Consider the following 13105-nt stretch of genomic DNA (forward strand, 5'->3'; position numbering starts at 1 on the left):
AACTCAAAGCACTACTTTAGCTTCTGCCCACAAGTTTTGATGTCTTATTTTCATTATCATTCAGCTCAAAATGTTTTCTACTTTTCATTATTTTTGCATTTTTTTTAAGATTTATTTATTTATTTGAAAGTCAGAGTTACACAGAGAGAGGAGAGGCAGAGAGACAGGTCTTCCATCTGTTGGTTCACTCCCCAGATGGCCGCAACCGCTGGAGTTGCGCCGATCCAAAGCCAGGAGCCGGGAGCTTCTTCCAGGTCTCTCACATGGGTGCAGGGTCCCAAAGACTTGGGCCATCTTCTACTGCTTTCCCAGGCCAAAGCAGAGAGCTGGATCGGAAGTGGAGCAGCTGGGTCTCGAACCAGTGCCCATATGGGATGCCGGCACTTTAGGCCACGGTGTTAACTCGCTGCGCCACAGCACCGGCCCCTATTTTTGCTTTTTTGACATACAGGTTATAAATTTTGAGATATCTTGCACATATTTCTAAATGCTTTAGTCTAATTTTACTGTTATGAGAGAATTGCTATGTGTACCTTTTTCTTTTAATTTTTATTTATTTGAGAGACAGAGAGAGAATGGAAGTAGGAGAAAGAGAGAGATTCTCTCTCAGCTGCTGGTTCACTCCCCAAATGCCTGCAGTGGCCAGGACTGCACCAAGGTTAAAGCTGGGAGTGGAAGTGGGAAATTTAATCCAGGTCTCCCATTTGGGGCAGGAACCCAAGTAGTTGAGGCATCAGCACTGTCTCCCAGGGTTTTATTAGTAGTAAGCTGAAATCAGGAGCCGGAGCAGAGAACTGAACCCAGGTACTTAAATGTGGGATGTACACATCTGAACTAGCATCTTAAACACCAGTCTAAATGCCCACTCCTATAAGCTTTTTTAATAGCTTTATTGAGATATCATTCACATTCCACAAAATTCATCCTTTTAAATTAGACACATCAGCTACTTTTAGTATACTCACAGTTTTGCTAATTCTGGAATATTTTCATAAAGCTAAAAAGAAACCTTATACCCATTAGCAGTCATTTTTCAATCCTGTCTCTCCAATGCCCAGTCATGTAACATAAAGGGATAGCTGGCTCCCTTGTATCTCTTTTTTTTTTTAAATTTTTTAATTTTCATTTTATTTGAAAAGCAGACACACACACACACACACACACACACACAGACAGAGACAGAGACAGATGGAAAAGGATCTTCCATCTGTGGGCTCACTCTCCAAATATCTGCAACAACCAGGGTTGGGCCATGATGAAGTCAGGAGCTCTAAGCTTCATCCAGGTCTCCCACACTGGTGGCAGGGAGCCAACAACTCAAGCCATCATCTTCTGTCTTAACCCAGGGTGGGCCTTAATAAAAAGCTGAGTCAGAAGTGGAGTAGCTAGGACAAGAACCAGGCACTTCTATGTTGGATGCAGGTGTCCCAAGCAGCAACTTAACTGCTAAGCCACAGACACCCAGCCCCCTTGGGCCACTTTTATAGGCTCTGATTTGCATTCATGAGGGCTACAAATGGTATGAGGGCTACAAATGATATGATCTATCACCTCACGACCTTATAACCTCCTAAAGGCATTATCTCTTAATACTGATGCATTAGAGATTTTATTTCAACACATGTATTTTGGGGAACATATTAAAATTACAGCAACCACTAATGCACTTTCTATCTCTATGGAAATATCTATTCTGTATGTGTCAGAAATGGATTCATACTATTTGTATGGATCTTTTTTGGCTAGCTTAATGTTTTCAAAGTTCATTCATGTTGTAGCACGTATGGCTACTACATCATTCCATTTTTGTGATAAATAATAATCCATTGTATAGACAGAACACATTTTAATAATCCACTAAGTTGATAGTCATTTCAGTTCTTTCTACTCTATGGCTATTAATAATAATATTGTAGGGGCCTACACTGTGGCATGGTGGGCTGGACCTCCACTACAGCACCGACATTCCATACGGGCACTGGTTGCAGTCCCAGCTACTCCACTTCTAATTCAGCTCTCTGAGATGGCCTGAGAAAGCAATAGAGGATGATCCAAGTGCTTGGGCCCTTGCACCTGCATGGGAGACCCCGAGGGGGCTCCTGGCTCCTGGCTTTGGATCAGCTCCGTTCCAGTTGTTGCGGCCATTTGGGGAGTGAAAGAGCAGATGGAAGACCTTTCTGTCTCTCCCTCTGTCTATAACTCTGCCTCTCAAATAAATAGATAAAATATTTTTTTAAAAAAAGAATAATATTACTATGAAAATTTATGGACAAGTACCTCTGTGGACATCTGGCCTCATTTCTTGCATATACATCTAGGAGAATTGCTGGGTCATATAATACTCTATGCTTAACATCTTGAGAATCTGCCATATTGTCTTCCAATATGGCTTGACACTTTACTTTCCTTCCAGCAATGTATGAATGTTCCTTCTTCTGAGTGTTTACCAAAACTTGACTCTTCTTTTTTTTTTTTTAAGATTTAATCTTTACTTACTTGAAAGGCAGAGTTACAGAGAGAAGAAGAGGAGAAGGAGAGAGACAGCAAGAGCAAGCAAGCTATCTTCCATCTGCTGGTTTGCTCCCCAAATGGCCACAAAGGCCGGAGCTGGGACAGGCCGAAGCATCTTCTGGGTCTCCCACATGGGTGCAAGGGCCCAAGCACCTGGGTCATCTTCTGCTGCTTTCCCAGGCCATCTCAGAGAGCTGGATTAGAAGTGGAGTAGCCGCGACTGCAACCAGTGCCCGTATGGAATGTCGGTGCTGTAGGTGGAGGTCCAGCTCACCATGCCACAATGTAGGCCCCTACATTAGCGAGCTAGATTGGAAGTGGAGCAGTCAGATCTCAATCGGAACCTATAAGGAATCCTAGAAGCATATGTGGAATCCTAGCATATCCAGCTATGCCACAATGGGAGCCCCTAGACTATTCCATTCTATAGAAAATCTAGACTATTTTAGATGATAATAACTCCTATTTAAAACTGTCACATAATCCACTATCTTATCAAACTTCAGTAGTTCTCTTGGATAAATAACTTCTAATATATTCTCTGAATTTTGTTAACTTCCAGGGTTTTGAAACGGTTGACTTACTTGTTTTGTCCCTACTTTCATTGTTTAAGGAGAGTGAGATCCTCCCTCTGTCATTTTAGAAGTCACCCTCTCCCCATCTATGATTTTAAGCCTTTCAAACTCATTGAAACTTGCTTTATAGTCAAGTACAGCAAGTGTTTGCTGTTACAAATTTTTGTGTGTTTGTGGAAACAAGGAACATCCTGTAATGGCTGGGTATGGTGCTTTATATTCAGCTAAAGCAGTTAAGTCAGTTAATCATGTTATTCAAATAGTCCACACAGCCATACTATTTTGGTCTGTTTATTCTGCTAGTTAATTAGAGTGGTGATTTAAAATCTCTCAAAGATGAACATGAATTTGTCTATTAGTTCTATACATTGTTAATCCAAATATTTTACAACTATGGGATCAAATCTATTTCTGTCCTTAAATTAGAGCATGTCTCTGGGAAAGAGCAAATACAGGGAGTCTTCTACTTTTAATTCAGTCATAATTTTAAATTGACTGTGGAGTCCAATTTTTTGATAAAGCACTGGATAGTCAGATAGTTCAGGAGTTCCTCTTATCCACGGTGGCATAAATTCCGAGACCACAGTTAGTATTGTGCGCCATATATACTGTAATTGAAACTATAAATATTACAGAACCCTATATATACTGTTTTTTCTATACACACATATCTATGATAAGGCTTAATTTATAATATTGAGCATAGTAAGTAATTAACAACAATAAAAACAAATAGGATGGCTATAATAACACATTGCAATAATATTGCCAATATTATTACTCTTGCACTTTGAGCCATTATTAAGTAAAATAAGTGTTAGTTGAACACAAACACTGCAATACTACAACAGCTGATCTGATAACAGAGAAGGCTATAAATGACAACAGAAGGGTAGCATATACAGTGTGGATAAACACTGTGGAAATGCAAAACAAAAGAATGATTCACGTCCAGGGCAAGATGGAGATAGATGGCACTAGACTTTATCATGCTACTCAGAACTTCATATAATTTTAAACACATGAATTCCTGATTTCTGGAATTTTCCATTTATTATTTTCCATTTACTATTCAGACTGCAGTTGACTACAGGTAAGTGAAATTGCACAAAGTGAAAATGTTGGTGGGGGGGACTACTGTATATTATAGCAACTCTGGTCAGATCTTCCTGTCTCTAAGATATACAGTTAATATAACATCATATATTTAATCTATCTCCTCGCTATCTATTTTTTATTTGTTCATCCTTTTTTGTTTCTTGGATTACCCTGGATTACTGAAGTATTCATGCCATTTTACCTTCTAAATCAATTTTTAGTTACATATTTTTCTATTTTTAAAATTTTTAAAAAAATTTCCACTTTATTTGAAAGGCAAAAAGACAAAGATAGAGGCAGCGAAACAGAGATTTTCCATCTGCTGGTTCATTCCCTAAATGTCCACAAGAGCCAGGAGCGGGACAGGTTTGAGCCAGGAGCCAAGAACCCCATCCAGATTTCCCAAATGGTGGCAAGAATGCAAACACTTGAGCCATCATCTGCTGCTTCCCACGAAGTACATTAGCAGGAAATTGGATCAGAAGTAGAGTAGCTGAGACTTAAATCCAGGCACTCCAATATGGGATACAGTCATCCTAAGAGGCAACTTAAATGATATGCCAAATACCTGCCCTCTCTATTATTCTTTCAGTTGTCTCTAGATATTACAATTTGTATCTTTGAAGTATTAGTGTCACTTTAAATTAGAAGCTTTTAGTACTTTTCAATCATTGCCAGCACTGTACAAGTTTAAGTACTTAACTCCTTCCCTACCTTCTACAATATTCTTAACATATACATATATATATTGACTTCTACATATATTATAAATGTTAAAAAGAAGCTATTATTGCTGTTTTACTATTAGTTTCTTATACTTACCCATCTACTTAGGCTTATTAGTACTTGCTATTTACTCCTACGGTTATATGGTGTAACTGCATCATTTTCCTCCTACATAAGGAATTTTCTTTTCTGAAATTTAGTAGTACAGGTTTGCCAGCAACAATTCCTTTCAGCTTTAATTTGTATAAAAAGTTTTATTTGGGGCCAGCGCTGTGGCGTAGTAGGCTAAGCCTCTGCCTATGGCACCAACATCCCAAACAGGCACCAATTCTTGTCCTGGCTGCTCCAGAAAAGAAATGATAGGCATTCTAGAACTGAGAAATGTATTTTTATTATATTAAGAGTTAACAATAGACTGAACACAACAGAATATAAAAATAGTGATCTTGAAAACATGGAAATATGTCTACAGAGAGGGAAAATACATTTAAAAAAAAAAAAAAACAAACAGAATGAAGTGTCCATATGGGTATCAGTTCAAGTCCTGGCTGCTGCACCTCTGATCCAGCTCTCTGCTTATTATAGTCTGGGAAAGCAGTGGTAGATGGCCCAAGTGCTTGGGCCCCCGCACCTGCATGGGGAATCCAGAAGAAGCTCTTAACTCCTGGCTTTGGACTAGCTCAGCTCCAACTGTTGCGGCCATTTGGGGAGTGAACCAGCAGATGGAAGATTCTCTGTCTCTCTCTGTCTCTCTGTCTCTCTGTCTCTCTCCATCTCTTCTCTCTCCCTCTATTGCTGCCTTTCAAATAAATAATTGAATTTTTTAAAAAACTCTGTAGGCCAGTACCGTGGCACAGTAGGTTAAGCCTCTGCCTACACTGCTGGTATCCTATATGGGCACCAGTTCATATCCCAGCTGCTCCACTTCAGATCCAGCTCTCTGTTAATGCCTTCGGAAAGCAGAAGAGGATGGCCCAAGCGCTTGGGCCCTTGTACCCATGTAGGAGATCCAAAAAGAAGCTCTTGGCTCCTGATTTTAATCATCCCAGCTCTGACTATTGTGACCATTTGGGGAGTGAACCAGAGGATGGAAGACATCTCTCTCTCTCTTCTTCTCTCTCTGTAGCTCTGTGTCTTGAATAAATAAATAAATCTTTTTAAAAAATACTATAAATTCAATATCAATATCATATGCAGATTTCTTCCTAATGCCTGCTTTTCTTCATTATCAATAACATTTTACTACCTCTCTGGTCTTATAGCTTTTAAAATTGTATGTAAGAATTCTGTGATCTTACATCCTACTGTAACTGTACATCAGTCATAACATACTTTAAAAGCAGAATATCAGTTTTGCTCTGCTAATACTATGCTGCATTTGTAAAATATCTTTCCCAGGAAGCTTTGAAACATTTTATAATCTCTTGATTAAAAGAAAATTTCTGTTCATTTGACTTGCTAAGATACAAGGGTTTTATCTACTCTTACACCAAGATTTTCTTTCTCTACAATTACTGTGCTACAAAAGAAACACCTTCTCCTGAAGATTTTCCTTTATTCTAGATCTGTGACTAGTCAGAATAGTAAACCAGTTGCATATTTTATCTTTCAATCTTCAGCATCTGAAAAATTGCCTGGTACATAACAGATGCTTAAAGTATGTTCAGTCAATGAACTGGCAGATGGTTAATAATAAGAAACTCAAATTTCTTAGTATATATATACTGGTAAACACATGAAACTATGAAATAGTATTAAAAGTTAACTATAAGTGTGTAAAGAAAAAAATTTATACTATCATATACTTCGAGAACCCCCACATTTAAATCATAAAGAATGATTCTTTTGGGCCGGTGCCGCGGCTCAATAGGCTAATCCTCCGCCTGTGGTACCGGCACACCGGGTTCTAGTCCCAGTCGGGGCGCCAGATTCTGTCCCAGCTGCCCCTCTTCCAGGCCAGCTCTCTGCTGTGGTCCAGGAGTGTAGTGGAGGATGGCCCAGGTCCTTGGGCCTTGTACCCATATGGGAGACCAGGAGAAGCACCTGGCTCCTGGCTTCGGATCAGCGCGGCGCGCTGGCCACAGTGCGCTGGCCACAGTGCGCCGGCCACAGTGGCCATTGTGGGGTGAACCAACAGCAAAGGAAGACCTTTCTCTCTGTCTCTCTCTCTCACTGTCCACTCTGCCTGTCAAAAAAATTAAAAAAAAAAAGAATGATTATTTTTTGTGCATACTTTTATTTTTTTAATAGAAAGCTTTTATCTAATAAATATAAATTTCATAAGTACAACTTTTGGATTATAGCAGTTCTTCCCCCCATAACTGCCTTCCATCCCCCAAACCATCCCACCTCCTATTCCCTCTCCCATCACTTTCTTCATTAAGATTCATTTTTAATTATTTTTATACAAGGAAGATCAACTCTATACTAAGTAAAGATTTCAACAGTTTGCACCCACACAGACACACAAAGTATAAAGTACTGTTTGAAGACTACATTTACTGTTAATTCTCATAGTACAAACATTAAGGACAGAGGTCTTACATGGGGAGCAAGTGCACAGTGACTCCTGTTGTTGATTTAACAATTGCTACTATGAAGAATTTTCTTACCAGTTCTTCTCAAACCTACATGGTGAGTCAGTGACACAGAAGATGACCTTTGCTTTGGGATGGTAAGAAGATTTGAACTGAAAGGTCCATTTACAAAGCATCCTTGACTAAAAGGGAAAGATAAAACATTACGAATTTTAAAACCATGAAAAATTTCTTTTTAATCTTTACCTCAATTAACAAATAACTGCTTACACATTCAGAGTTTAGATCTCTATCTAGTACCTAAAGCCTAAAGCAGGAGTAGACAAACCTTTTCTGCGATGAACCAGATGGAAAATCCCTTTGGTATTGTAGGCAATAAGGTCTCTGTTACAACTAATCAAGTTTGCCACTATGCCACAAAAACATCCGTGAACAATAATAAATTGGTATGGTTGTTTGAATAAAATGCTATTTACTAAAACAGGTTATAACGCATTTTAAATCCACATGCTATGCTCTAAAGACTGCTGACTTGAAGAAGACTATCATTATTACCTGGAAGTCTTCTTAAAACATAGATTTCTGATCCCATTCCTATGGCTTCTGTTTATAGACCTAGGGTATGGCATGAATTTTCATTTTGTAAAAATTCTTAGATGATGCTGATGCTGGTCCAGGGATCTCACTGAGAACCACTGGCCTAAAACACAGGTTTTGTTATTTTCTGTTTCCTGTCTTTACAGATATTGACTACCATTCACCCACTCATTTCCTAAAGCTGAAATATTTAGTGTATCTTCAAGGTTGTTGTGAATAAACTAATTACATACAGGAAGTCACAGTATATACCAACATGACAAATAAAACAGTTTATTAAATCCATTACAAATTAAATGGTGTAATATATACCAGGACGAAAGCTTTCACCCAATGCCATGTTTATATGAAACATATTATAAATATTATCTTCTTTTCCATATTCACTGGCCTATATTTTTGTTAGTAGATTGTTAAAGAAAGTGGACATTCTGCCTAAGTCTCAAGGAAAATCTAACTTAATCCAGTTTCACTCAGCTTTTATTAGCATAGGCTAAGTTCTCAATAAGCTCCTCCTTAACTTCTCCCTTCTTTCATGTTTCCTTACATTCCATTTACTCAGAAAAGATCTAGTTTTCTGTGCACTAAGAGGTGTTCATTCATGCCTCTTATAACACTTACCCATATTTTATCATAATCTTACTGCTTACGAATTGTTTTCCCTCATGTGAGTTCCTTTGTAGGCCATATCTCATTCATCTTTATATTCACAGTAAATACAGGTGTTCAACAGATATTTGTGGCATAAATGACACTAATCCTTTTGAACTCCTATTATACACTTACACTACAAACAAACCTTTTCACTCCCCAATCAAGTAAATAGACTTTCATTCATTATCTAACTACTGTTTCTTAGCTATTTCTTGGACCTTTTTCCTAGAAATCTACCCTGTTTTATACCTCCATGGGAGAAAAAGGTTCTGTTTTACAAAGAAAAGGCATGTAAAATCAGTTGGCTATCACTTCATTAAAACTTCTTTATTTATATTAACAAGAATTATAAAACACACAATTTTGAGTATTTATTATGTGTCATTCATTCATTCAGGCATCTTTTATATCTTATCTTGCTTAGTCATCTTAACAACACTACTGGTATTCCTGTTTAGCAGAAAGGAAAACTGAGGCATTGAGAGGCTAGGTAATGTTTCAACATCACCCAGACAGTAAGTAGCTGAGCTAAAATTCAAACTCCTACTTTTCTGACTCTAAAATGTATGCACACTTCCAAAACACAATTCTGATTCTGTGTTTTTATTTCTCCATCAGTAAAATTAAAGATTTTTAGTATTTATTTTTTCTCTAGCCAGTAATTACTTTTAACAATATTACAAAAAGATGCAGTAGGCAAATAATAATATCCAATTAACTCATTTCCTTACTAATGCTCAATTTGAGTATTCATTGCCCTCATGCAAAGTAACCAAAACTGGGAAAGAAGAGTAACATTACTACTTGACATAATATTAAAACAGAAAAATCTATGTACTGGGGCCGGCGCTATGGCATAGTAGGTAAAGCCACTGCCTGCAGTGCCGGCATCTCATATGGGCGCCGATTCTAGTCCCAACTGCTCCGCTTATGATCCAGCTCTCTGCTAGGCCCTGGGAAAGCAGCAGAAGATGGCCCAAGTTCTCAGGCCCCTGCACCCACATGGGAGACCCAAAGGAGGCTCCTGACTCCTGGTTTCGGATCAGCACAGCTCTCGCCGTTGCAGCCAACTAGGAGTGAACCAACGGATGGAAGACCTCGCTCTCTCTCTCTCTCTGCCTCTCCTTCTATGTGTAACTCTGATTTTCAAATAAACAAATAAATATTTAAAAGAAAAAAAGAAAAATCTATGTACTATACTAAAGTCTACCCCATGATTAATAATCATGACAAAGAATGATATATCTTATTCAGAACACAGCCATAGTATTGTTCCATAGTTTTTCATCTTTCTTTCTTTTTTTTTTTTTCTGTAGGTCTGTTTTTTATGCCAATACTACACTGCTTTGGTTATGACAGCTTTGTATAATTGTTTTTTTTTTTTTTGCTTTCAAACTTTTATTTAATGAATATAAATTTCCAAAGTACAGCTTATGGATTACAATGGCTTCCCCCCCATAACGTCCCTCCCACACGCAACCCTCCCCTTTCCCACTCCCTCTCCCCTTCCATTCACATCAAGATTCATTTTCAATTCTCTTTATATACAGAAGATCAGTTTAGCATACATTAAGTAAAGATTTCAACAGTTTGCTCCCACACAGAAACATAAAGTGAAAAATACTGTTTGAGTACTAGTTATAGCATTAAATCTCAATGTACAGCACACTAAGGACAAAGATCCTACGTGAGGAGTAAGTGCACAGTGACTCCTGTTGTTGACTTCACAAATTGACACTCCTGTTTATGGCATCAGTAATCACCCTAGGCTCTTGTCATGAGCTGCCAAGGCTATGGAAGCCCCCTGAGTTCACTGACTCTGACATATTTAGACAAGGCCATGGTCAAAGTGGAAGTTCTATCCTCCCTTCAGAGAAAGGTACCTCCTTCTTTGATGACCCATTCTTTCCACTGGGATCTCACTCGCAAAGATCTTTCATTTAGTTTTTTTTTTTTTTTTTTTTTTTTTTTGCCAGAGTGTCTTGGCTTTCCATGCCTGAAATACTCTCATGGGCATTTCAGCCGGATCTACATGCCTTAAGGGCTGATTCTGAGGCCAGAGTGCTGTTTAGGACATCTGCCATTCTATGGGTCTGCTGTGTATCTCACTTCCCATGTTGGATCATTCTCTCCCTTTTTGATTCTATCAGCTAGTATTTGCAGACACTATTTTTGTTTATGTGATCCCTTTGGTTCTTAGTCCTATCATTATGATCAATTGTGAACAGAAATTGATCACTGGGACTAGTGAGATGGCATTGGTACATGCCACCTTGATGGGATTGAATTGGAATACCCTGGTATGTTTCTAACTCTACCGTTTGAGGTAAGTCAGCTTGAGCATGTCCTGAATTGCACATCTCTTCCCTCTCTTATTCCCACTCTTACATTTAACAGCGATCACTTTTCAGTTAAGTTTCAGCACTTAAGAAGAATTGTGTATTGATTACAGTATTCAACCAAAGGTATTAAGTAGAACAAACAAACAAAAAATACTAAGAGGGATAACATATCAAGTTGCTCATCAACAGTCAGGGTGATTCTTAAAAATAATTAAAATAAAAAAAAATTTATTTTTATTTTTTTATTTATTTTATTTTATTTTATTTTTTGACAGGCAGAGTGGACAGTGAGAGAGAGAGACAGAGAGAAAGGTCTTCCTTTGCCATTGGTTCACCCTCCAATGGCCGCCGCGGCCGGCGCACTGCGGCTGGCGCACCACGCTGATCCTATGGCAGGAGCCAGGAGCCAGGTGCTTTTCCTGGTCTCCCATGCGGGTGCAGGGCCCAAGCACCTGGGCCATCCTCCACTACACTCCCTGGCCACAGCAGAGAGCTGGCCTGGAAGAGGGGCAACCGGGACCGAATCCGGCGCCCCAACCGGGACTAGAACCTGGTGTGCCGGCGCCGCCTAGGATTAGCCTAGTGAGCCGCGGCGCCGGCCTAAAATAAAAAATTTTTAAAAGATTTATTGATTTGAAAGGCAGGGAGAGGGAGAGATATCTTCTATTGGCTGGTTCATTCCCCAATGGCCATAGCAGCCAAGTCTGGGCCAGGGCAAAGCCAGGATCCAGGAACTCCTTCTGGGTCTGCCATGTGACTAGCAGGGACCCAAGTACTTGGACCACCTTCTGCTGCCTTCCCAGGAACATTCATAGGGAGCTAGATCAGAATCACAGCAGCTGGATATTGGATGCTGTCATAGCAAGCAGTAGCTTAACCTGTTGTGCTACAACACCAGTCCCTCCACAGTTTTCTACCTTAATTCAGGGTAGAAGTCTATATATCATATATTCACGTAGCTATTTAGAGTTGAGTGGAACAGGTCAAATTATAAATTCTCAAATCAGTTCTAGGATCTTCTCATTAATTTTGTGCCCAGAACTGGATATATATCTCAGTGAATTACATAAAGCAATACTGAACAAAGAAGAAGGCCAGACAGGCTAGAAGTTTTAATTATTAGCAGAAGTTAGGGGGGTGGGGCGGTGACAAAAGTCAAACCTGAGAATGAATCTCAAAGTCACTGCACAAATATTATAAGGGATGCTAAAAATTAGAGTCACAGAGTTAAGTCATTTATTGAGTTGGCTTCTAGACAGTCAATGTAAATTATCTTAATAAGGTTATCTTTTTCAAACAAGTCAATCTTTTTTAAAAGCAACTGCATAAACTTTATACCTATATGATGTCAAGATTTACAGAGCCACTCTTAAGATGCTATCAGGATGATATCATCAGCCCTCTTGAATTTCTGGGGTTTAAATAGGGTTGAAATCTTTGCAAATTATAAGGCACCAATTTGAGAAGCTGGTTCACAAGGTCATTATTTAGGGTGCATACTACTGTCTAGAAACAAAGTATTAGATCTGATTATAGAGCAGATGGTGAGATGAATGATGAACCACAGAATATGTTAAAAGCCAGTCTTTTCAGTGTAGAGTATATCAACAGTTGACATCCCACAGGGTAATTGAGTACAATTTGCCAATTTTTTCCCCACGGAAATTCTGTTGAAAAGAGCAAGCTGTGAGTTAGCTTAAAGAATGAGTCTCCTTAATTTTCAAATAGAGCCATGAATATGTCTGTCTATATCACCGAGGGCTGGGTCACATCAGCCAATTCAAGGATAGCAGTTCAATTTCAATCCTTGTGTTTTTTGCTTTTTTTTTTTTTAAGATTTGTTTATTTATTTGAAAGGCAGAGTTACCGGAGTGATGAAGGAGAGAGAGAAAGAGAGTCTTCTATCTGCTGGTCTACTTCCCAGATGGCCACAACAGCCAGAGCAGGGATGATCCAAAACAAGGAGTTTTTTCTGAGTCCCCTGTATGGGTGCAGAGGTCCAAGCACTTGGGCCACCCTCTGCCTTCCCAGGTGCAATAGCAGGAAGCCTTATCAGAAGTGGAAT

The 13105-nt window shown here is 39.0% G+C and overlaps 1 protein-coding gene across 1 annotated transcript in view; it reads right to left on the reverse strand.

Annotated features, from left to right (window-relative positions):
* Positions 1-13105, reverse strand: part of PDE3B (phosphodiesterase 3B) — a 190382-nt gene that overhangs the window by 48861 nt on the left and 128416 nt on the right. Inside the window, exon 5 of the mRNA XM_002708827.5 lies at positions 7523-7629. Coding sequence (XP_002708873.2) covers positions 7523-7629 — 107 coding nt within the window. The remainder of the gene's footprint in view (positions 1-7522; positions 7630-13105) is intronic.

Source organism: Oryctolagus cuniculus, chromosome 1 (assembly GCF_964237555.1).
Source record: "Oryctolagus cuniculus chromosome 1, mOryCun1.1, whole genome shotgun sequence".
NCBI lineage: Eukaryota > Metazoa > Chordata > Mammalia > Lagomorpha > Leporidae > Oryctolagus > Oryctolagus cuniculus.